At 59.3% G+C, this 24,590-nt stretch overlaps 2 protein-coding genes across 13 annotated transcripts in view; both read right to left on the bottom strand.

Annotated features, from left to right (window-relative positions):
* Window positions 1-3,710: 3,710 nt before the first annotated feature.
* Window positions 3,711-7,578, bottom strand: NKX6-3 (NK6 homeobox 3). Its single transcript, XM_007182108.2, has 3 exons — window positions 7,197-7,578; window positions 5,213-5,382; window positions 3,711-3,932 (listed from the first exon to the last, which is right to left on the bottom strand). Exons 1-3 carry the CDS (start codon window positions 7,576-7,578, stop codon window positions 3,711-3,713), a joined length of 774 nt encoding a protein of 257 aa, XP_007182170.2.
* Window positions 7,579-10,202: 2,624 nt separating this feature from the next.
* The window catches only part of ANK1 (ankyrin 1), a 209,891-nt gene continuing 195,503 nt past the window's right edge, over window positions 10,203-24,590 (bottom strand). For 2 of the 12 annotated variants that reach the window (XM_057537202.1, XM_057537204.1), the window contains exons 40-44: window positions 24,024-24,282; window positions 19,968-20,051; window positions 18,944-19,009; window positions 18,501-18,638; window positions 10,203-12,563 (exon numbers count right to left, since the gene is read on the bottom strand). In XM_057537202.1, the coding sequence (XP_057393185.1) occupies window positions 18,537-18,638; window positions 18,944-19,009; window positions 19,968-20,051; window positions 24,024-24,282 (511 nt within the window). In that variant the 3' untranslated portion in view covers window positions 10,203-12,563; window positions 18,501-18,536. Of the gene's footprint in view, window positions 12,564-18,500; window positions 18,639-18,868; window positions 19,010-19,967; window positions 20,052-20,616; window positions 21,051-24,023; window positions 24,283-24,590 lie in introns of those variants that run through there. The other 10 variants (XM_057537203.1, XM_057537207.1, XR_009006491.1 and 7 more) reach the window with 10 other exon arrangements.

Here is a 24,590-nt window from a genome sequence, read left to right as displayed (position 1 = left end):
TTCTGGCAGAAGGAAGGAGAGGGTGTGAGCATGCTGATATGGGAATGCCCACCCCCTTTTACACCTTGCAGGTGATTTCAGTGCATCTTCTGCTGGGTCTTGCTGATAACCATATCAGCTTCACTTTACAGATGAGGAGACTGGATTTCAAGAGGTTACCTAACTTGGTCACGGTGACCCAGCGACTACTTGGTGACATGGGGACCCAAACTCGGGACTGTCGGCCTCCACAGCCCTCTTGAAATAACATAGCAGATACTGTTGGGTGTCTGTATATGCCACGCACGCTCGTGAGTTCTGATCTTACAGAGACCGTGTGAGGTATGTATAATTACTCCCATCTTACAGATGAGTAAACTGAGGCTCAGAGGTTAAGTCACTTGCCCAGTGACACAGAGAGTGGTGGCGCCAGTGTTCAAGCCCAACTCTAACCGAACCCAGTCCCCTCTGCCATGCTCAGGCAAAGACTCGGGCTGGCTGGTATCTAGGCTCAAATCCTGGGGGTGGCTGAGAAGGAGGAGGGATTGCCAGCAGTGTGATTTCAGTCCCCAGTCTTTTCTTTGATTGTTGCCATCGGGATATGGCCATTCGGAACCTGCTAAGACACTGTCATCCCTAGCTTCAGCCCCGCCCTGCTCGGGACACATCAGGTCTTTCCTACACTGGAAGCCGCAAGCGGGAGGGCTGTTGATGGGGCAGAATCTTGCTTGCCTTGGGAGCCTCCTGGGCTGCTGGCAGGGCAGGACTCGGTCGCTCTCGGGAGCCCAGGGCTGAGCATCTTTCTCTTTGTTCATCCCTGAAAAGTTTCTTCTGTGGTTAGAGGGAAGTTGCCAGAAGGATGAATATTCTTAAAGTTGTGTAGTTTTGTTTAACTCAGCATATACAAGAAGACCCTTTGTGACCAGGAATGGAGAAGGAGAAGGGGGGTGCTATGGCTTATGATGGATGAAGTGAAATAGTCCTGAGTTCCTCCCAGCTACACACACACACAACACACGAGTGTGCACGCATCCACAGAGGGCAAAACTTATCCCAAATTACCCTCGGGCATCTGGGCCATTCACCTTTGGCTCTTCTCCTCCTTCAAACTGGGAATCTGGTCCCTTGATGAAGCCTGAGCAGTGCCTCTTCCTCGCTTGGCCCCGTACTTGGGAGCAGGGGTGAGGGAGGGGGACTCCAGGAAGGCTGGAGCCCTTGACCCAGAGGTTCCAGTGGCAGGTGTCCCAGAACTTGGACATTGGAGGAGGTTTTGTTTAGCTCAGCAAATGTTTCCTCGGCGGAAAAAATTTTCCCTCCACTTGATATAATACTGACCCCAAACAATGTGAATCAGACATGCAAGAATTATAGCTATAATAGAGTGTTAGGATTGTAATACACTTACGAAGAAGGCAAATGAGCCCAGTTTTCTTGTTCCTGGCTTCTCCCCACACCTGCCTCATGACTTTGCACCTGCATTATGTTGAAAGCCTCCTCTGGCCAGCAGGCCCCAGACTCTCCTCAAAGTGCTCAGGAAATCCTGGGCCCTGCCTGGCTCGCAGAGTTTTTCTTCTCTGTGGCTGTACCCGGAGGGTCCTTGGGTCCTCTCAGGTGGCCGTCCGGCCTGCTGCAGCTCAGGACCCCCGTGTCAGCTTGTGGCCAGGAGCACACAGGGCAGGTGCTTGCTTATTTCCTTCCCACCTTACGTGGAGAGAGACCGAGTGTGGGCCTCGTTGTGCAATAAGGATCACAGCTCAAAAGCATCCTACATCTTCTCGTTATGGCCCTCCATCCTCTGGGTCCAGTAGGGTTATGATGAAGGCTTGGTGCCTCCGTTTCCAAGAGGCCCCGAGCTGGGGTCTCCCTCCCACCCTCTTTCCCGCTCCAGGCGGACTCCACCAGCCCAATTCTCCCACCCTTTGGGGCCCAAGGGACCACAGAAGGACTTGCTGGGACAGCAGAGGGGGCAGGCTGCTCACAGCTTGGAGGCCTTGCTGGAGCTGGCGTGGATGGTTACAGCTGGAAGGTCCTGAGAGCACATCTCATCCCAGCCTCTGGTTTTACAGGAGAGGCCTGTAAAAGGCTCTGCCCCTCGCGGTAGACGTGAGGGCCTGGGCGTCAGCTCAGGTGGCCTCATCCCACTTCTGGAACTTGGTTTAGGTACCTTCTGGGTCTGTGTTCTCTCATCCATGCAAGAGGGACAATCCTTCCTCCCGGGTTTCTGGTGGGGTCACGTGACATAGTCGGGCCTTCCACATGGGAAGAGTTAGTAGGTGTTCAGTCGTTGTCATTGCTGCTCTTCTCTGCCCCGGGATCTTTTCCTTACGGTACCGAATTCCCCACAGATAATTTCCCTCACGAGGCTGTGAGCGCCTACAGGTCAAGGACCCCGCTGAACGCCTCTCGGGTTTCTGTACTATGGCGCTGCCTGGTGCATACCACCAAGACTTGAGACTGACCGATGCCTGCAGGTTTCCTGATTCCCAGAGCCCTGTCCCCTGGGGGCAGAGACGCTGCCCTCTGGAGGGCACCCCTGGCAGCTGGCATGCCTGGGACCCCACAGACAGTTTTTCAGAAACACATGAGCCATGGGGAGGTTTCTGGGACTTTTATTTTTACCCTTTATTTTTTAAAAGCCAGTGAAGATGGGCGACCGCTTGATGCCTTTTGTGCTGCATTCCTCTAGGGCCACCCCACTCACCCACCCCCGCCTGCTGCAGCCCCCGTCCTTCCCACCGGCTGGGCAGCGCCCTCCGCAGCACCAGCTCCAAGGCCAGGCTGCAGGGCGCCCCAGGGAAGGGAGGGTCATGGGTTCCATGTAAGCCCCTTCCGCCAGGTCCTCTCCTCTCCTGCGGGGGTACCGCGTTGGAGGAACAGGGGGTTCTGAGGTCCCTTCCTGCCCCGAGTCCCTCCCCGGCGGGAGGCTCCCTTCTCTCTTGGGGTCCTGTCCTTGCACTGGCAGGCACCGAGGGGAGCCCAGGTGGGAGGCTCTGGGGTGCAGCAAGCATGCCGGCGTTTCTCACCTTCTCTCTGCCTCTTTCCCCAGTGGGCGCTTCTAATCTCTTCCCGTTCTGGGTTGGGGGATCTCCTCTGAGGGCAGAGTGGAGAAGGGATCACAGGAGGACTGCTCCCCCCAGGGGCACGATCCTTGAGTTGGGGTGTCAGGGGTATTCCTTCTTTGCTGGGACCCATTTCCCCTCCCTGGGGTGAGTTTCCTCCCACCTGGGTTAGGTTTTGGGCTCTGGCCCCTCAAGTGGGATCCTTCCTGTGCCAGGGTCTGAGGAGGGTCCCTGGACATGCCAGCTCTCCTTCTGCAGTCAGCCCACAGGGAGACCCTTGCCAGAGCCAACGGTTTCCCTGGGGGAAGACTCCCCCCCCCCACCCCCCGCAGCTACCACGGTGGCATGTCTGGGACCCCACGGCCAGTGTCCTGGCCGCAGAGCCCGATCGCTTTTCATCTACCTGTGTACTTAGAATCTGCAGAGCTGGCAGGGCCAGGCCTGGGCCCACAGAGGTGCAAGACGGCGGAAGGGGCGCCCGGTCTCAGGACAAGTTCACGTCTCCCCCTTTGCCCCCTCTTCCCTTAGGAGACTGGCCTCCTCCCCCCCTTCCCCTCCATCTCCTGCTCCCCCCATTCCTCCTCGTCTCCCTCCTTCCTCCCCCCTCCCCCCTCCTCCTCCGCAGCCCCCGTTAGCCTTTTGGAAACCGCGGGGACGCGGAGGCCGGCGGGGTCAGCCATGCGCGCCCAGGCTGAGCACCGAGAAGGCGGCGCGGTGCTTGCGGAGCAGCAGCCGGATCTTCTCGTCGTCCGAGTCGGGGTCCAGCGGCTTGTTGTACTCGTCATCGTCACTCTCGGAGGCCGCGCGGTCCCCGCCCGAGGCCCGGGGCGTGGAGGACGAGGGTTCCAGGGCACGCTTCTTCCGCCACTTGGTCCTCCGGTTCTGGAACCACACCTGGGAGGAGAAGGGCCCTGAGGGTCACGCTGGCGCGCGGCGCACACAGGGCCCCTTTGGGGAGGGCGGCTCCGCTGGGTGGCAAGTATCCCCCCAGCCTCATCTTTATCGTAAAATAAATGGTTCAGCAATGGACTAGGCAGTCATAGTCACACTACTTTTTTTTTTTGAGGGGGGCAATAAAATAAAAATAAATGTGAGTGCAGCAGCCCTTTCGTCTTAGCTCTAACCCTCCCTGCGGTGTATCTGCCTCTCCTTTGCCATCTGGGTACTTGGGTGGAAGGGGCTGACATGCTTTTAACCTCACAGACCTTCACTGAGCTTCATGAATCATTGCCCCACAACTGTGAAAATAACACACGCTCATTACTGGAGACAGGAGCGTGCAGAAAGGGCCCAAGGAAGCGGACGGAAAGACCTTCCTCTTAGACTCGGCGCTTCCTCTCCTTCGGAGTTAACACTGGGCGGAGGGAGCTGCCCGGGTGGCCGGCTGGAGGTGCAGGGCCCTGAGGGAGCCCAGGCCCGGGTCCCCAGCTGCCCCTGTGCTTCCTTCTCCCCTGAAGCCCGTCGCCTTATCACAGTGCCGGGTAGTTACAGCATAGCCCAGAGCTGGCTTCTTTGGTGCCCACCCCAGAGCCCCTCAGGGAACAGTGAGCCTCAGAGTTGCCAGGGGTGCCCCTGGGAGCCTGAGGGCACAGAAGCTGCCTTACCCACCGAGTTCAGGCCTGAGGTGTGCAGTTTGAGAGGGAGCCGTGCCCCGAGCTGAGCAAAGAGGCTCAGACTTCACGGACAGGCGTGGGGAGGAGTTATCTTCACTTTCGAGTTTGGTGAACCAAGGCGGGCTTGTTTGCCTGGCTAACGGAACAAGCCTGAAGCCAGTTCTGATCCGGCCCAGTGGCTGCCATCAGCTCTTGAAACTTTTAGCCTCGACCGTGCAGAGGAGGGGAAGGCATGAGGTTAGAGCCCTATAATCCAGGGTACTCACTTACCAGCTGGTGACCGGGGGCAAGAGGCTCAGCTGAGATTGTTTCTTCTCCTGTAAGATGGGTAATAAGGCCCACCGCCAGGTTGCTGTGAGGTTTAAATGGGCTGCTACAAATAAGGCTCTCAGAATAGGGCTCAGGAGATGACAGCCATGTGGCGTTAGGGTCATATTACCGTCTCCAGGGTTAGGTGGGCAGGCGGTGCCCAAACACCAGGACGGCCTCCCACTGAGCTGCACTCGCCAGGTGAGGCTCCTCGCTGCCAGGCAGACACCTTCTTGTCCCTCACACACTCACCTTGACCTGCGACTCGGTCATCCCCAGCGAGTATGCCAGCCGCGCCCTCTCCGGACCCGCCAAGTACTTGGTCTGCTCGAAGGTCTTCTCCAGGGCAAAGATCTGGTGCCCCGTGAAGGTGGGCCGGGTGTGCTTTTTCTTGTGGATGCTGTCGCTCAGGGGGTCCGGGGCTGGTGGGAGGAAGGAAGCGTGCGGTTCGCGGGGTTGGGGGATGCCAGCCCTGCCCCGCCTCTCCCGCAGGGTGAGCGCCCGTACGGAGAAGCCACTGAGGTTGCAGGGGCACAGTGGCACCTCTCACCCAAGCAGCATACCTCTGCCGTGCCTGGGTGGGCGGGGAGCCCGAGGGCGCCTGCCCCAGGTTTCAGCTACTTAGGGCCAGAGGATGCTTAGAACTGGGTCTCCTTGTGTAACGCCCTCCCTACGCAGTGATGCAGCCGCACCCCGAGGGGCGGGAGGAGTTTCCTCTGGGTCTCAGGGATGTTCTTGCAGGTCACCGAGAAACGGATTTAGCACCTTCCACCAACCCCCAGGGCCCCAGGGGCCCAGGAGTTCCTCCACTTCCTTGCTCTTGAGATCCCATTTTCCAGGTTTCCGGGAAACCAGAACCCTAAGCTCCAAGTTACTGCTCTCCCCTGTCACCAGGCCTGGGAGTCATGTGGCTTCAACCCCATGGAGAGTCCGGACGCGGAGCCTCAAGAACTGACCCCTGCCCCGCCAGGGCAGCCTCTCAGGAGCTCGGCGGGGGGGCAGGGCGGGGCAGCTGGGGACCAGGGGAAGCAGAATGCCCACGTGCAGGGCCTCGTGCAGTGCAGCCGACCCTCACATCCCATGTCCTCACTTTACAGGTGAGGAAGCCGAGGCACAGAAAGGAGACGAGACCTCCTGAGAGGCTGTCATCCTCAGTCCCCTCCCCTTGTGTTAATCCAGCCACTGACGCAGATACTTCCCTGTGTGTATACGTGCATTCGGGGTTGAAGAGCAGGGGTGTGGAAACGGGGTGCGTGTGGGTAGGGGGCATGGAAGGGAGAGACAGGGATAGCTCAGGCCTAAAGCACCTGCAAACCAGGTTATAGCATAGCTTCCAAGAGATGAGGTCTCGGCCCCCTGTGGGACTTGCCATGTTTCAGGCTGACGAGGGGTGTGAGGGTCCCGAGCAGCACAGCGGGCGGAAGGCAGGTGTGCTTCGGGCTTTCCTGGGCCGCCCCAAGCCCCTGTGCCAGTGGAGGAGCCCCCAGGTGGGACAGAAGTGGAGGTCCCCTCTGCCCCTGCCTGATCCGGGCCCAGGGGTGGTTCCTGCAGCCACTGTCACTCCCCCCGCCTCCCGGGTGGTGCTCCCCTGCCTGTGCACGACCTGCCACCTCCTCCAGGCCTGACTGGCATCCTGGGGGCCCCGGACCAACTCTCTGAAAACCATGGTTTGGGGATGGGTGGGTGAGGTCCCCCGACAGCGAGGGCCCAGTGGGGCTGGACTCAGCAGCTGCTCCCGGAGGCTGGGTGGTACGGGTGCTGCTGTTGACATAAACCCCGAGGAGGGAAGCAGGCCCCCTTGATCGCAGCGGGACCGAGATGGGTTCAGGGTACATTCTGTGTCCCTGAGTGCTGCCGACGCACGCGCGGGGGGCTCTTTGGGAAGGTGATGCAGTGGCAGATTCTCACTGGGGACGGCATTTGCCTGCTTGGACGAAGTGGTGACACGGGCTCTGGGCGGGAGAAGGAAGGTGAGCAGGACCGTACACAGGGTGGGGTTGAGCCGTGTGGTCTCCCGGGACCCCAGCTTCCCCAGGAGGGCCGCTGGTGAGGAGTGAGGGCGGGGGTCAAGACGCCCATCCGAGTGAAGCCGGGGTGGGAGGGAGAGGGGAGAAGCCCATGCTGCACCAGGTGGAGGGTCGGACCCTGGGGTCTGCCCCAGGCTGTCAGATGGCGGCCAAGGACCCCTGTGAGCATCCGTTCCCGTCCCCCGTCCCCCCCTCCTCCCCGTACTCACTGTTGCCGCACGGCCGCCCGCCTCGCCAGTCCTGGCCCGTGTCCGCCCAGCAGTTCCGGGTCCGGGTGGGGTACTCGTTCCCTGCCTTGGAGAAATTCCCCACCTGGGGACCGTAGTAGACCCCCTGGGAGCCGAGCCCACCGAAGCCGGCCACGTGGGGGTAGCCGGAGAGCAGGCAGCTGTTCGGCGCGGCCACGGGCCTGCTGAGGATGTCCGAGATGCCGTGTGGGGTCCCGGCGGGTGGCTGGGGGCCCAGCCCCTGGGGGCTGAGCTTGTAGAAGGCGTTCTGCACAGAGTACTGGCACACAGGGGCCTTCATCTCCGAGAACTGAGCCAGCGGCGCGTTGTTCAGCAGGAACGGGCCCTGCAGGTTGGACTCCATGGCGCCCCAAAGGGCCAAGGGGAGGTGGGAGGCCCAAATCCAGGCCCCTAGAGCCCCCGATCTGCGGCCCAGAATCCCATGGCAGCTCTGGAGGGTCAAAGCTGCTCGAGCCCCAGTCCGCCCTCCCACCCAGGCATCCGGCCCAGCCCTTGCCCAGGGCCGGGACCACGTCAGCCGTGAGAAGTCAGGTGCTCCCAGGGCAGGTGCGAGCCCTCCCAGCGCCCCTGCCCTCTGTCCCTGCCCGGCCTGGGGAGAGGTGGCTCCCCCCTCCTCAGCTCAGGTCCCTTCTCTGCCTCAGAGTCTGGGGACCCTCCATGAGAAGTTTCAAGTTCAGAGAAGCAACATTTCCCTGATAAAGATGGGGCCCATTAGAATACAGACCCGAGACTGGCTGAGCTGCTCGAGCCGCGTCGCCATTGGTGGAAACCCTCACGGGCCTCACATGGGCTTTTCCTAGACAAATTGCACTTTGAAAGATTGACTGTAAAATCAGCCAGCGTGAGTGTGTGTGTGTGTGTGTGTGCGCGCGTGTGTGTGCACGCGCGCGTCAGAGAGAGAGAGAGAGAGAGATGGGGGGGGTGGGGAGAGAGAGAGGGGGAGAAAGAAAAGAGAGAGTGCTCTGGAACCTATGTTCGTTCTCAGAGGGTCCACCAGCTCCTGGTCCCCCAAGTGAGCATCAGGAAAAAGCGCCCCGGGGGGGACCCTGGGGCAGCTGGAGGGCACAGTTCCTCCAGCTGCCCCCCGCTGCGGGCTCAGGGGATGCGGTCCTGAGGTGTCCAGGCCCCTTCCTGTGCACATGCCCAAGCCTCTGGGGGAGTGTGCGGTCTGGACACAGATGCTTTGCTTCCCTCCTCCCTGCTGGGACGGGTAAGTGGGGAGGCTGGACTTTGGGGCCTGAGAGCCTGGGGGTGGGAATCTGCCAGGCAGCCTGGGGCAGGGGCTGGGAGTGGGGCACCTCTGGGAGTGCTGGCTGTGGATCCTTCCTGGCTCTGCCTCTGCCTCTGGGCAGCCTTCCCTGATCCCCCTGTCCTCCCTTCCTCCTCCTCCGAGGACTCATTTGTGCCTCTGTCATGTTCTGCCTGGCTGGGCACCTGGGATGGAAACCTTTGATGGCTGAGATGGCCGTTGATTCAGTGGCGGTGCCTGTGCCGGGCTCTTGGTTGGCGCTCAGTAAATATTTGACGGATGAGACTAGGTTGAATCGCCGAGCACCCATATGCCTTTCTTTTCCTAATGAATTTTTACAACATACAAGGCTCTACTGGGGTCTCTCTCCTGTTTTACCAACAGGGAAAATGCGGTAAATAACTTTGGTCATTTCTGCATGGAACAGCATCCTTTCCTGCAGTTTTAAAAAAAATGGCAATCAGCATGTCGCTGGTCTGGACATGCAAAATGACAGGAAATACAGTGGCTGCCTGACAGATGGACTTCTGTCCCTCCTCTGCCTGGCAGTCCCAAAGCCGTTTCTGACCAGCCCATGGTCGCCCTTTGGCAGGTGGAGACAAGCCTGCTTCTGGGTTTCCTGCAGGAGGCCAAGGGCCCAGGCTGCGGGGAGGCTCCCCTCTCACAGAGAGCCGGCTCTCCCCATGCTGCTGTTATCTGCTCGGGCTGGAACTGGCCATGACCCTGTAGCGTAGATGACGTAGGTTAACACAACAAAGACCTCACCAAGGCTGTGGACCTTGTTTTTCTGGAAATTTGGATTAAAAATGAGAAAAGTTCTTATCGGTCTGAATTGGCTGTGCTCCAAAGCTGCCCATCACAACCATTTGGGAAACTGAACTCCAGTTCCCAGTGTTGCTGCAGGAATCACCTAGGAAGTTGTGATTCTGAGCCTGTGCTTTACAAAACCCTCTGGGCGAGGCCGGTGCACAGCCATGGCTGGTCCCTTGGCCTGGATGTCTTTTCTGATGCTGAGAGAGAAGCTTCACAATCAGAGTGACTGCGGGGAGTGCTCCTAGGACCGTGTGACTGTGATTTGGCCATCCCCCGACCCCCACTAATGATGGGAACTTGTGAGGAGGAAAATCTGCAGTAAATAATTTGATTCTTATTTATCGCCAAGCTTGACAAAGGCATTTGTGTTCAGGACTCCCAGGATGACAAACTGAAGAGACTTTTGCAATCGCTTAACCCCTTCCCCCATTTGACAGATGAGGAAACTGAGGCCAGCTTGGTGACCAGCCTTGCATGAAATGTTAGGAACTAGTTAGGAACAGAGCGATTTTCTTGGAAGTTCTTGAACTCTGAATGGCATTGCCTGCAGGGGCCAGATGCCTTCACAGGGAGCACTGGGGGGGAGGGTCCCCCTTGGTGTATGCCCACCGTGGGCTCAGCCACCTACCCCGGTGTTTGTGGTGCGCCCCCCTCCCAACATCGTGGACTTGCCCCCATCACATGGTCCTCAGGTGGGACAGAAATCTGCTCTACCATCTGCGGGGTGGGGAGTGCCTCTCCTAGAGTGGGTGGTCCTGATTAAGGGGATGTCCAGGTTTCCAGAGAAGGTGGGCGCCTCCCTGGGGCGCAGGCCTTCCTGCAGACTGATCACCCCCAGACTCCCCCAGCGCCCCCTCTCCACACCCCCCAAAGATGCGCTGGGAAGGAGAGATGGAGGCCTGTGCCATGAGTCGAGTTCTTTATTAATTTTGACATTTGTTCAGCTGGTGTAGGGAGAATGGTCTATACATCAGAGTGGAGTGGGGTGTGCGGTGGGAAGTCCTTCCCAAGAACAGAGCGTGTGGGAGTCAAGAAAAGAATCATTTCATAACAATTTAAAAAATCAAGGTGATTCCAAAACTTCTAAACAGCGTCTAAGGTGCAGACTGCAGCATTCTCTAGGCATTGTGTGGCGACCCCAAACCTCTCCCCTACAGCTCCTACTAGCAGCGGACGCAGCATGCCGCCGGGGGCCGGGGGCCGGGGGCCGGCGGGCCAAGCAGCCAAGCCAGACAGAGCGAGGAGCCAAAGCGCAACCGGGGCCTGGGCCGCGGCTCTACAGGAGCTACTGGGTCGGGGGCGGCGGCGCCCGGGCGAGGCAGCGGCAGATCGCGGCGGGAGGCGGCCCTGCGCCTGTCTTCCTCGGCCTTCGCTGAGTCCTGCCGGCCGCGGCGGGGCGGAGGGACCGGCCGGCGGGGATGCTCTGCACGCGGCCCCCGCAGAGGCTGGGTCTGGGGCTCGCGGACCACCGCGCGCGCTCGGGCTCCCACTCCCCGCCCACCACTCGGGGAGCCCGGCCAGCCCCGCCCGGACCCACCGGAACACTTGTGCGCCGGGGCCGGCCGGGGCCTCAGGGGCTCTGACACCGAGGGAGCTTCTGTGCTACTTGGAAGGTTCGGATGTGTTCTGAGGACATCTCGGCAGAGAGGCAGGGAGGAAGGTGACCGGACATCCACACACAGTGGCCCGTGGGCGGGCGAGAAGAGCCTGCAGTCTCTCTCCTGGCCCGGAGGGCGCCGCGCGGGGCGGGCGCGTTGTGCTGATTCGGGCCTCCCTCTGCCGGGGGCTCTGGTGTAACTAAAGGCTCTTCCCCGACGGCACCGAGGCGAGGAACAGCCGGCCGCCGTCTCCGTCCTGCCCTGACGGGGCCCTGGCACAGGAGGGTCTCCTTCCAGGCTGGGGCCTCCTGGTGGTCAGCCATTTCTCCCCCTGCGCTGCCTCTCCAGGGGGTTCGGGGTGGGGCGTTGGTCAGATGGGGGCACTGAGGCTGCCCAGCCCAGGCCCCCCATCCCGCGGCTGCCTGGACTTAGAGCACCAAGTTCGCTCTGGGAGACCTCGGGGTGGCGGCTGACCTAAGAACGGGCAGGTGCAATCCCTAGCCCTACTCCCTTCCTTCCTCTTTCACTGAAAGACAGGCTGTAGCTCCTTCTCCCGCAGCCTGGAGAAGTCCTCAGGAGCTGAGCTATTAGTGCTTTGTACATACTGCTAAAGTGTTTCTATTGGTTTGCATAGTATTTATTGTTTTTCATATACACAAGGCTGATTACTGTACAGTTGACACTTTGAACACGGACTATGATATAAGTGCTTGAAGATATAGAAAACCTCTTCTCTATTGAACATGCTGGTGCAATCCTGGGACAGCCACCGGCCTTCCCCCAGCTGAGAGTGAAGACCCTTTCGGATGGGCACTGGCTCCCTCAGAGCCCTACAGCTAAGCCTGGGGGTCCTCGCCTCAGAGTCTTAAGTCCCTAACACGAGGAACCCCGAATGCACTCTGAAGGTAATGATTTTCCATTGGAAGATGATTAAAACTGAAACTGGCAGAGAGAGCGACAACATAAAAAAAATTCCAGTTTATCCACAGGAGAGTCTATACAACTCCGGATGTCACAGTAAAATCTGTGTGTATACTGAGCAGAGGGGAGAGGGGTGTGTGTGTGTGTGTATGCATGTGTGTGTCCTGATGCCATGTAGAGCGTTCTGGAAGGTTCCGTCCACGGGGGAGTGGCAGGGCTGGTCACACATGGAGCGTGGAGGTGTGGGGAAGGCTGGCGGATGAGGGTAAGGGATTAAGGTGTGGAACTGACTTCATGTCTAGTTTTCTTTTTTTTTTTTTTTTTTTCCTTTCCAGGAAGCTCACATGGATTTCTTACAGATGAGGTTGAAAAAAAAGTACCCTGTAACAAGTCGAAATTGAAATGATTTAAAAAAATATCTCATCCCAGCCACAAAAGAGCCCTTGTTTGCTGTTGCGTTCGGTGCTCTCCTGCGCTTGTTTTACGTCCCCCTCTCTCTCTCCCCCCTCTTGCTGCTTCCGTCCAGACTCCCGAAAGAGATCCACCGTCGCTAGAGGCAGGATAGAGGACTGTAGGTCATGCGTCTACAGTCGGTCGTTCATGCGAACAGGTGACTAAAGGACGTCCCTTACAGAGGTCATGCCGTAAGCCTCCAGGGACGTGTGCGCGGCTTCCGGGGCCTCGGTCCAGCTCTCGGGTGCGTGGCGGAGTGTGTGGAGTTCAAGGGTTGGGTGTCGAGGTGTGATCCTGAGGGACACACAGAGAGGAGTCACTTAGAATTTAGAAGCGCAACTCCCAGCCAAAACCCACTATCCGGAGTTTTGTGCTGGCGGCTCGGGCAGGGGTGAGTCAGGAAAAGCAGCCTCCCCAAGCCAGGCAGGAGCTGAAAGGCGCTGAGCTCGGCCCGGACCTTCCTGAAACACCAGCCATCCTTATCCCACTGCCCGACGCAGAGGCTGCCACTAGCTCCATGCCCATCGATGAGCTCCCCGGGAGACCCTCCTGTGGGGTACTCTGTGCCCGCACGGTCACCTGGGGAGAGGTCCCCATGTACCCAGCACCTAGGAGAGGGGCCATGTGCTCGAGCCCAGAAAGGGCCAGGCTAGGCGGTGGCAGCACCCTGGCTTGTTTGGTTTGGTTCAGCCAACATGCATTGATGTCTCCTGTGTGCCAGCCTGGGGACCCGGGGACGGAGCAGACATGGCCTCGGGAGCTCATGGCCTCAAGGGACCTCAGCGCCTCTTCGGCTCTGGTCCACACCCCTTACTGTCGGGGCCTCGGGCTCCTCTCCCCATGCCCTTTGGATGGACAACCTCTCTTGGGGCAAAGAGATCTTTGAAAAACAGATGGCTTCTCCCCAGGGGCCTATGTATGTTAGGCTGGAAGACAGCAGCTCTGCCAGAGTGAAGTTCAACTCTGCAGCCTGGGAATCACAGCGACACGGGGCTCCTGCCACCCCGTGGGGCCTGCTCTTCCAGACTGGGGGGACAACTCCATCTCCAAGACCAGCCACCCAGGGTTCTGTCTGCAGGGACTTCACATTAAGAGGAGCTGACAGTCTCCTGGGTGGGGTGGGAAGTGACACAGAAATGTGGAAGCTCACTTGAGGCACAGCTGTCCCCAGACAGGGAGCTTGTCGTGGCTGGGGAGGAGGCTGGAGGTGATCAAGGGGGACTCAACCCTGAGCGGTTCCCCAGGGATGGAGGGTGGGGCTAAGCTCCTCCCCAGAGCGAAAGGCCAGGCCTTCTACTGCCCTGGCCTGAGGAGCTGTTGCCCTGGAGGGGACTCTCCCATCACTGCCAGCCAAGCCTCCTCCTCCAAGTCCAAACCCGCACGCCCGCCGCTGCCTGCCTTTGTCCTCGGCTCCCCCGTCAAGGACACCATCCGGTCTCCACTTGGCTGAGGTTCTGCCCACCACCCTTCAGACCTCTCCTCCACAAGGCCTTCCTGAAGGCTTCAGCTTCCCCGTATCTCTCCTCTCCTGTTGCTGCCTTGCATGCAGAGTAATGTCAGAGTGCAGGTAAGAGTATGAACTCTGAAGCCGGTCTGCCTGTGTTCATATCCTGTCTCTGCCAATTTCCTGCTGTGTGGCCTCGGTGAAATTACTTACACTCTCTGGGACTCAAGTTTCCTCTGCTGTAAGACGAGGGCAGTAGCAGGATGTACCTCGTTTGATTGTTGTGATGTTGGAGAGCTAACGACCTAGGAAGCGCTCAGGACACTGAGCGGTATTGGATGCCGCCGTGCTTGGGCTCCAGAAATGCCCTGTCCTGTCTGTCCTCTCTCGTCTGCTTACTTCCCTGGCTAGAGTATAAACACTCTGAGGGCACGAGCAAAGCCCTTACCCTTCCTACCAGTCCCAGAGCGCCTACCCCAGCACTAAATAAGCACGCCTCACATAGGAGATGTTATGAAAGCTTGAGCCTGGGGAAGACAGGCTACCATCTCCCTCCCACTCTTCTGCCCGGACACAGAGCAGAGGAGAAAGTTCAAGGCTGAGAGATCATTCTAGCGTAACCGTTCTTCCCATCTCTGGGTGAGCTGAGGCTCCAGGAGGCGCAGGGACGGGCCCGGTGGGAGCATCGGGGCAGCAGCAGGGGTGGGAATAAAGTGCGTCTCTATTAGACTCTAATAGAGCCGCAATCTCCAGCTGCGTCCAGTACTCTTGCCACCGCCCTGGGTGCCCCTGGACACGGTCTCACGCTATAAACACTTAGAAAATAGCCTCCTGCCGCTCCTAGTGGCTGTGCCGGTCGGGCTTTTTTCCTCGTGTCACCTCTCTGTACTGTGCCACCTGCCCCTCCCCCACCAGCGTCTGCGGCTCTCTCCTCTCTCCTCTCTCCTGCAGCCCCAGACTCTGATACACCTGCCGGGGCTGGCGAGTGAGGGTGGACTGTCGATTAAAAGAGCAAAGTAAAACACGACCCCTGGCCTCCTTGCCTCCTCCTATTGAGATGACTAATAGACTAATTTTCAAATTTACTAAAATACTCTATTTAGTCAGAGCCAACACAGGTCTTGCAACCACAGTGCCTAAATGGAAAGTGTCTCTTAAAAAGCGAAACAAGAAAACAACAAGAGCCGTCTCATGGCTGGTGCTACCCAGCGCCCGGCCGGGTGCCTCTAATCCAAGGACACAGGCTGCCTGCTGCCCGCTGTCCTCTGGCAGCGCTGACACCCTGGTTCTTGGACCTACGTACCTGGGCACAGAGCAAAACCCACCAGCTGCTACTGTCTGCTGCACACCATCAGGCTTGACTCCACAGCTATTTTCTAACTGCTTAAGTACAACCAGAAAGCACCCCTCACCCACACGCCGGGTCTCCTGCAAAATCCTTCCCAAGGTTGGGCGTGACTGCAGGGGAATCGGAACAGGCGCCTAGGATCGGGGTGTTCGGCCCTCTGGGGCGTTCCAGGGCTTTGAACACTGTCGCCATCACTCATCTCTGCTCACCCTTTAGGTGTAAATTCTACAACTGTGCCACGGCACCTCCGGGAGGTTTGGGAAGGAAAACCAGAATTGGTCCTGATAACCCACTCTTCCATCTGCATCAAAATCACTCGAGCTTGCGGCCAAATCCTGAGTTCCAGAATTGTCATTCGGTAGGTGTGGGTCAGGGGCCAGGAGTCTGCATCCTAAGCAGACTCTCGGGTGACTGTGATGTGGATGGCACTTTGAGAACTGGTGGATTAGGACTTGACAATTCAGAAAGCCTCTCACCAACAGAAACCCATCGATCGCCGTACAGAGGGAATATCGGCGTTATTGCCATTTTACAGCTGGGGCGCCTGAGGCTTGGAGAGGTCAACTGACCCGCCCCGGGTCATGCTACACGTAAGACCTGCAACTGGTTGAGCGCCAGAATACACCGTTCTCCTTACTCCTCACAGCCAACCTCACAGTTACCCTGGTTATTTTCAAGCCTTTTTACACCAGTGTGACACACAGAGGGACTAATTTCATCCTCCCTTGAGGAGAGGGAAGCTTAGGGAGTGAAACAACATGTAAGGTAACCTGGAAACTGGAGGAGCCAGGCCTGGACCCTGGGCCCCAACCCACTTTCACTCTCTCTGAAACAGTCAATTCCCCTTGTTCGCAGGAGGCATGTTCTCTCAAGTCGCCAGGAGCCCTGAATTAACCAATACTGGGACCACTGCTCCCGAGGAAAGTACAGTGCAGAGTTCCTGCCAGCCTCTGGTCACAACAGTTTTGTCAACCAATGAACACACAACCTTGTGTGTCTCTCTTTAAAGACAACATATTTCATGTACAATTGACCCTTGAACAATGTGGGTTTGAATTGCACAGGTCCACTTATACATTGGCTTTTTCCAATAAATACAGTATCTGCATTTTCATTTTACAGATCTTTAAATGAACTAAGTGTGGGGAAAAGTTTGTATTGGATTACAGATCACAACACATAGAAATAAAAGAACTAGAGCTTGACCCCAGGATTCTATCCAAGCTGTTTCAGCTTCCCACCCCGGGGGTGAGTCATTCATCAATTCCTTCGCTTTTGAGGCAGAGAGAGCAGTGCTGGGATTTTCAACTGCCTGGGGGTTGGCGCCCCTAACCCCCGAGTTGTTCAAGGGTCAACTGTATACTGTTGCTTTAGTAACACTGAACTCATGTCCGACAGAGCTATAACTCGTGCCTGAACGAAGCTCCTCTAAACACGGACTTCCCACGCACGGCCCGTCACAGCCCTGCTGCTCTTAGGAACACTAGACAGCAGGGCCATTTCAAACAGCGAAATCACCAACAAACAGCACAAAAATGCAAAAAAAGAAACCCCGTGACACTGAATAGACCGCAAAAAGGGCAATTGTTCAGAGTGTGAACTGAAACGGGGACAGAGAGAAGGCCTCCTTGTTTGACCTCAGCTGGGAACAGGCACGCAGGGCATTCCGGTGCTTCACCACTGGGTGCGCGTCCCTGAAAGGCCACGGGCGGGAAGTGCTGGGGGCGCTGCGTTTGGGGTTACAATAAACTGTAGCTAGTAGGCGAATTCGCACGTTTGCAGTCATTCGGAATCCGTCAACGCTGGGGACCGTGCATCATGCTTGTGAGAGGCAGGCAGTACGTACGGAGGACCAGAGAGCCCTCAGCGGTCTTTGTCTTGCTCAGAGGGTAGAGCACGGCAGGCTGTCCCCCGGGCTGTCCCTCCCGAACGCTGGCTTCCGCACCACTGTCCCCACTGCACGCTCCCCGGCCTCTTCCCGGCGGAGGCCCTGGCCCTGTGCTGCAGGCCGGCTGTCCTGCTCCGCGTCCCTGACACCCACGCCCGGTGGTCTGGAGTCTCAGCCCCTGGGGGGCGTTCAGCCACCTTGCACATCACCTACAGAAACATTTTTTGAAACATGTCTAGCCTCCTCCCTTCCCCTCGCCTGGCTTCTGGGCTGCCTCTCTCCTGTTCGGGAACGTCAGCAGAACCTGAGCCAAACAGAAGCTGGAATTTAAAGCTTCTGTCTCTGCCCTAAGAAAAATAAGGCCCAAGAGTGTACTTTTCCTTCCACTCTCTGGTTTTTCGAATTACTTGCACCTCTGGACTATTTCCAGGACTGATCACAGCTGATGTCCTAAACCAGCAGCCCGGCGGACCCCTGGCAGTGCGGGGGTTAACACTGTGACCTCCTTAAGCTGCTGAGAAGTCAGGTCTAATTTTATCCTATAACTGGATCGGCCAGACCTTTTTCTTTTGCCCAAGTGCTGAGGGAAGCCCCGAGTCAGCACTTCTGGGGGCTCGGGAGGCGGCGGCTCTGCTTTTTGCCGAATGCGGAAGGGGAGGCTGCTGGCCGCGGGCCCAGAGCCAGGCCCTGGGGGTGCAGGTGACAACAACCTCGTGCCGGCGGGAGCTGGGGCCACGTGCTTCCTGCTTCCGGCCGACTCCCACCCCGACGCGCCCGGTACTGAGCTGGCCCGAGCTGGGCACAGCGAAGGGCCTCGGGGCAGCTCAGTACAGGACCCCTCAGGGAGGACGGAGGTCCGAGCTGGCCCCGAAGCCCCCAGCACTGCTCAGCCCGCTGGAGAGCCTTTGCCGCGTCTTCTCGGCCTCCCTCCCTCCCTCCCTCACTGCACATCACGCCCCTGACCCCCAGCCATCAGTGCTCCCACAGCCTCCTGTTAACTTCGCCTCTTCCTAGAAAGCAAGGGCGCGACATGCTTCAGGAAATACCAAGGAGGATGGGAGCCTTGGGTTCAAGGTTCAAGGCACAGCTGGGCTCCAGGCCTCTCCCTGTCCAGCTCTTCCTGGCCACGTGCACGGAAACAGCACAGCTTAGCAGACCCCACTGCACCCTCCAGGGCCCCACCCCTCCTCCTCCAGACCCCCTTGCTGGGCTTCCAGGATAACGCTCCTACTGAGATGTACCGAGTGCTTCGCACTCATGGAAGAACTTTTTCAAATCTGTATGTTTGCGCTTGCCAAGGAGCACGTCAGCAGACGCTGCTGTTTTCTCTCGGAGGCAATGGAGCTCAGAGGCGCCGTTAGCAGGTGGGAGTCTGTGCTTGGAGCCCACAGCAGTGCCTGGTCCTCCCGTGTCATGCTGGGCAGCGGGGAGGGGCTGGGAGGGGAGGGAGTTCCAGGAGGAGGCGGGTAGGGGTGCGCAAGTCCGCAGCCTCTCGGCGGGGCATCGTGGGGGACCAGGCCATGCAGAGAAGATGGAGAACGATGGCATTACCTCCAAAGAGGCCATTCCACAGGGAGGGGCTCGAGATCACTGTTTCCCCCTTTTGAGGCTGGCCCGCTTCACTATCTGAGCCCCCTTCCTGCCCTCTATCAGGTCCGGCTGCAGGCTACTGTACCCTCTCAGCTCCACCTGGAGACAGCAGTGCAGACACAAGGCAGGACAGATCACACACAGAGATGGCAAGAGAACACAGGCGCCCTACGGAGGTGGTGGGAACAGTGCCACCAGGGGCAGGAGGCTCGAGGGGGAGCAGAGAGGTGAGAGGTGAACCCCAAGGGGGCTGGTGCAGAGGGCAGCAGAAGTCACGGGCCGGCCCCTCGGAAGAGCGAGGGCCTGGGAGGCTGCAGCTCGGGCAGTACCTTGGCGTGAGTCATAAAGTAATCAATATCGGCCTCCATCTCACTAGGGTCCTCCAGGGGCCCCTCAGAAATCACCTCCTCGTGCTCCTGGGTGTCATCGGCTCCGGATGGGTCGATGTGGAGGACAACTTTGCGAATGACCTGCAGCAGAGAGGGAGGGGAGAAGGGGCTGGGGAAGCCGGCCAGACAGAGCTTGGAAAGAGCAGGTCGCGGAACGAGGCGGTGGGTCAGAAGCAGCCTTTGTCCCCAGGTGCCCTTCCCTGCAAGGCCAAGATCAGGGACGGCCTCTCACCCCCCATTGGGTGGGGAGTTCGCACTGGGCAGCCTCAGAGGGGCTGGAATTTGCGGGGGGTTCTTAGCGAGGCTCATGGATGATCGCGGTCTCACCACCGCCTCCCCCACCGCCGCTCCCCGACTTCTATCTCTAGCCCAGGGCGGTCCATCCTGCCTCCTGGTGTGCTGGAAGTTTACGCCCTCTGTCTTCCCCTTTCGACTGTGAGCCCCTGAAGGGCAGGGCGTTCCTGTCCCTTGGGTCCACCTGTTCCCTATTCACGCATCCAAATATTCCAAGGACAGTCTGCTCTGCACCTACCGCGTGCGAGCAGTGGGAGGTGAGAACGCAAACAAGCACGAAGCTCCCCGTGCAGGAGGGAAGACGGGGTCCTGCTCTGACCTAGCATGAGCCCCGGAGCAACACAGGTCTGCCTTCCGCCCACACCTAGCACCGTGCCCAGCACCTGTTAGGCACAATCACGTCTCCTGGTGTAAACCTACTGCCAACCCCATGCATTCCCACGTCCTTTTATCTCAGGAGGCCCACAGGGACCCCCGTACTGCTGTCGTACAGCTGTTTTCAGGGCCAGGCATCACAGGACTAGGTTTGGGGTGTTCCACGGGGCCCGGTCCTTCTGGAACCCAGTAGGAGGAGCTGAATTCAGGCTGAATCAGGCCAAGTGGCTGTAAGGAATGTCACGTCTGGACTGCGGCAGGTGCCTACCCCTCTGTTAGGGCAGCAGCAAGAAGCTGGGGGTGAGCCCACCGCCTTTTCAAGCTTCTAGCCCGCCTGTCTCTGCCCAGCTCCGGGGGACTCTGCACCCACCTTCTTGGTGACGACGTTGCCCTGCTCATCTGTGAAATGCTCCTCTGTCACCTGCTCCCCTGGAATATCCTGAAGCTCATCCCCCTGGAATTAGAGAAAGGGAGAAAACTCGAGATTGATAAGCGGGCATTTGGGAATAAGGACAGAGGATGAAGAAATAAAGTAGCGCCAGCAGTAGCCATAGTCCCACGAGTCCCCACCCTGGCAGGAAACTGCAACTCGGCCGCCAAACCGGGCTCTGCGTGAGGGGCACCCCGGGGGGGCTCCCAGGAGCGCTGCCACAGCAGCGGGGGTGGGCAAAACAGGGGCGATTATGCAGGCTTTACGGAGAGGGAGGGAGGCCCCCGATTTCTACTCCAACGGCACTTGACAGGGAAGAACCCCCTGCCCCAGCCGCCTTCGCCCCGAGGGTGACTTGCTGCCTCACTGAGCTGGCTGGGGACGGAAGCAGGAGGGGGCCGGCTTCCCAAGTCCCAGAGCCGAGCCTTCTCTGCCGTGTCGGGGAGTCGGGGGTGGGCCGGGCAGTGAGTGCCGCCCAGCTCTGGCCCCGCACGTTCCACCCGAGGCCCGCCTGGCCTTCTCTTCCAGCAGGCGTCCTACACATCCCAGCGCGGCGCCCGCAGCCCCGGCCTGCCCCCTCCTGGGTTACCTTCAGGAGGACCCGGCGCCGGACCACCCTGGTGGAGATGGTCTCGTCGTCGTCGCTCAGGCCCTCGTTCTCCCCCAGCTCCTTGTCCAGCTCCTGGTGGACGTGCTTCAGCACAAAGCACAAGGAGCCCCGGACGATGTGCATCACGTTCTGGCAGCTGACCAGGAAGAAGCCCAGCAGCACCAGGGTGACCAGGAGCTGGGTGATGAAGGCCCACATCCTCGCCTCCTCACCAGTCTGGCCCTCCAGGGCCTGCGCAGCCAGGGCGCCACCAGGCGGGGGGTCCAGCCTCTCATTCTCCTCTGGGACTCCGGAGGCCCCCTGGGACACCCTCCATTTTCTCCCCGCGAGGCAGGCTGCGGGGCCCCTAGTGGAACTGCCGCCAGAGTGCCCTCCTGCTGAGAGCCCAGCTCTGCCCTCGGCCTGGGTGACGTCAGGCTCCAGTAATTTTAGCTCCCAAGCCAGCTGCCGGGCTGTCCGGCGGGGCTAGAAGGAAACAGGCAGGTGTGCGCGTCCTGGGCGCTGGAGGCGCGTGTTAAAGTCACCGGGTGCGACACCAGCCCTGAGAGCTTGCAGGGGCCGGTGGCCCTGTGACAGCTAGAGGCAGCTGTGTCCAGGAAAACTGTCCCATTCGGACTTGGGAAAGTAAGATGTCTGCGGAACGTGGCTACTTGTGTGTGCCCCTGGGCTGCTACTGCCATGATCAGAATGACGTCACCCCGCTCGCTCACGGCATGGGGCCGCTAACACCCTGGAGGGTGCAGGGTTTGTTTCAAAAATAGCCCCGGGTGAGGGACTTGCTCAGGCCCAGCCCTGGGAGTGCAGGCGTCCAGGGAGGGCCCTGGGAGCCCGTGCAACTCCATTAGCCCCTCGGGCCTCGGTCCCCGCTTACGCGGCACAGCAACCCCAAATGCAAGCGTGTCACTGGTGTGTCTATTTAAGGCCTGTCCTTAAAGGCTCTTCCCAGGCTGGGCTGTCAACACCAGGGCAGGAACCATGCGCATTAAACTCGCCTTTGCAGAGCTGACTCCCTAATGCAGCCCAGCAGCTGCGGCTGAAAGGAATTCCCCTCTTGGGATCAGGCCGTTCCCCTCTGGGCTGCAGCCGGCATGGCAGAAAGAGCCAGGATCTGGACCCGGCACACTGACCCTGCGGCTTCCCGCTGTGGGGCTCAGGGAAGCGGGGCGCCTTCTCTGGGCCTCGGTTTCCCCGGCAGTCAAACAGGGGCGGCGGGTTCAGGAGCTCTCCTCCTGTTCTGAGAGTGCCGGGAGGTCGCACGGTTTGTGAGCCCACTGCTAGGGGCGGTGACAGCAAACACCCCACGCAGCCTGCTGCCCAGGAGGGGATCTGTGTGCGTTTCACACACTAACTCGGTTACGCCTGCAGCACCCCGCATCGCATCTCTGATTTTCCCATCTCACACAAAGGAAACGGAGGCACAGAGAGGTTGATAACTTGCTATGTGAAAGAGTAAGGAAACGAGGGTCAGATTTCCAGCTCCGACCCCGGCACAATCCTACCTCATCTCCACAAGAGAGCACCTGGGACACAGAAGCCACACGTGCAAGGGGGCACGAGAGCCCTGGGTCTGAGCCCAGCCTAGGAGTTCAAGGTCAGATGCTGCCCACGGGGGCCGCAGAGACAGACTGGCTGCCTTGCAGGTTCAGGCCCCCCGTTATACCCCACTCCCCGACCCCGTGTTTTTTGAGACTCACTGGAAATACTAGCAAATAGGCGCTTTGCAAACCGTCACCTTAAACAGGGCTCATCATCATCCCCTGGGGCCCCGGCAGATGATTAGGAAACAGCTCACCTACCCTCCCATCCGCCCTAGACAGGGAGGTGCCGGCTCGCTGGGACTGGGGATCAGGAGGGCCCAGACTCTCCTGGGCCTGACGTCGGCCTTCTGGGCCTCAGTTTCCTCATCTGTAAATGAGGCAGTTGGGCCAAATGACCTAGAGGGTTTCTCTCGCGGTCCCCTGGGGTGGTCTTGCTTCCCCTCCAGGCCTCCACTCACCAAAGCCAACCGCAGAGATGCTCCTTCCCCAGGACTCCGGGCGGGGGCGGGGCACAGACCCGGAGGGGGGCCATCTGTGCTCTGGGACAAGCGCTCGCTACCGGGAGCGGCAGCAGAGGGGCCCGCGGAACAGCCCCATGGCCAAGAACGCACGGGGTGGCCTGGGGTTAAAAAATGGGTGCAGCCACCCAGCCGTCGGTGGTGCGGACTCGGCAGGGACGCCTTCTAAATACTACCCTGTTTAATTCCTGGCAGCGCTTGGCAGCCAGCAGCCCAGGTCACTGTGGAGCCCGCCTGGTCCTGGGGTCCTCAGAGGTGCCTTCGAGGCTCGGGCTCGGACAGGAGCGAGGGGAGGGGAGGAGAGGGCAGTGGAGGGGAGGGAGGATGAGGAACCGATGCTGACCGAAGAGAAGAAACCAGGGAGGCGCGGAGCACATTGTTACGCACATGTTAAAACCACACATGCACAGAGCAGCGACGCGAACTTTACAAAAACGCGCGAATTAAAAAGACACATTCAAAAAATAAAAAAGACACATTCGTAAGATGTCTGGGATTAACGTCAAGATAACGTGGGGGGACCCCTCGGGGGTGGGGGGGGCGATGAAACCAGGGGGGCCGCCAGCAGGCAGTGGCAGCGTCTGGGCACTGGGTGTGCGCAAAGGTGACAGACTGTTCTGTCTGGTTTGGTATCTATTTGCAATTTTTCATAATAAAACTGTTTCTCAAACCACATTAAAATGATGTCTATGGGAATGGGGAGTGAAGATAAAAGCAAATAAATAAACTAAATAAGTAGGGAGGACTGAAGGGAGGCCGGGAGGGCAGAGGGTGCAGGCAGCCGGAGCCTGTGCTGGGATTGCGCCCTCGGTCCCAGCCTGTTCCACCCGGGGAGGCCACCCACACAGGCAAGGAGTCCCCAGTGAACCCTGGCGACAATCGTTTCTCTGCCTCGTTTACACGAGGGAACCCGGGGCGGGGAGAGTGGCTGGTCCTCGGCCCTACAGACACGATGGGACCTGAGTTAGCCTGGCCTCCAGGTCTCTGGTGTTAAGTCCTTCTTCCTAAACCACGACGGAAAAAGAAAGCAAACAAAACTACAGCTTTGGCGCCAGCCCTGCAAAGCCGACCTCTGACCCTGTGACGTTGGGCATCTGGAGGGCAGTGGAGGGGAGGTGCCTGGAAGTCTCTGGAGCTCCATCAAGGTGAGCCCCTCCCCTCCCTCTCAGGGATCGAGGAGGCAGACATGTGGAAAGAGAAAAAGAGAAGCCACTGCCACAATTTTTAAAGCCGGAAAACATGCCCGGCTAGGGGCCTGAGCAAGTGAGCAGCTGCCCCAGGCCCGGCCCTCTGGCTGGAGCTTCAGTGGTGGCTCCCCGGGGGCTCTCACCTTTACCTGGCGGGAGAAGGTGCTGACAGCCTCCTGCATCCACTCCCTGGGGCCCTGTGGTCTCCGGTCCCTGTCGGCCTCGGGCTGCTCCGTGTGTGCGCGCTCCGGTGCAGAGCCCAGGACCTCCTCGTGCTCCCAAGACCCGCTGATGGTCCTCTGGAAGGAGAGTGGGCCTTGCAGGGCCTCCTCCCCCCGGGAGCCTCGTGCGGCCTCTTGCAGATAGGAGACGACGGAGCCTTCCGCATCCCAGTCCTGCAGTCTGGGGCCCAGGAAGAGACCGAGGACACCAGTCACCCCCAGTCTCCGCTCTCAGAGACCCTCCCCCTCCAGAGCCCTGGCCCATCCAGGATCCTGTACTGCCCACTGGAGGTCGGGAGAGCGTGAGCTATCGCACAGCGACTGCCCTGTCCAGAGGGGCCCGCGTGGGCCATCCTTGCTGTCCGGGTGGAGAGGGCCACGGACACCAGTGGCGCCGGGCCCCGCCCTGTGAACGGACGGCTCCACGCTCTGGGCTCCCGAGGCACGTGGCTCACGGTCCAGTCATTGGGGTCCCCACACCCGTCATCC

Source organism: Balaenoptera acutorostrata, chromosome 21 (assembly GCF_949987535.1).
Source record: "Balaenoptera acutorostrata chromosome 21, mBalAcu1.1, whole genome shotgun sequence".
NCBI lineage: Eukaryota > Metazoa > Chordata > Mammalia > Artiodactyla > Balaenopteridae > Balaenoptera > Balaenoptera acutorostrata.
Note: the sequence above shows the minus strand (reverse complement) of the source record. Positions and strands in the feature narration are given on the sequence as shown.

Excerpts from the sequence above, each read along its gene's own strand:
- NKX6-3 (XM_007182108.2), bottom strand. The coding sequence starts at position 7,578 with ATGGAGTCCAACCTGCAGGGCCCGTTCCTGCTGAACAACGCGCCGCTG. Across the intron at positions 5,383-7,196 it reads CGGGCGGCCGTGCGGCAACA|CCCCGGACCCCCTGAGCGAC; the intron begins GTGAGTACGGGG and ends TCCTCCCACCAG. Across the intron at positions 3,933-5,212 it reads TGACCGAGTCGCAGGTCAAG|GTGTGGTTCCAGAACCGGAG; the intron begins GTGAGTGTGTGA and ends TTCTCCTCCCAG.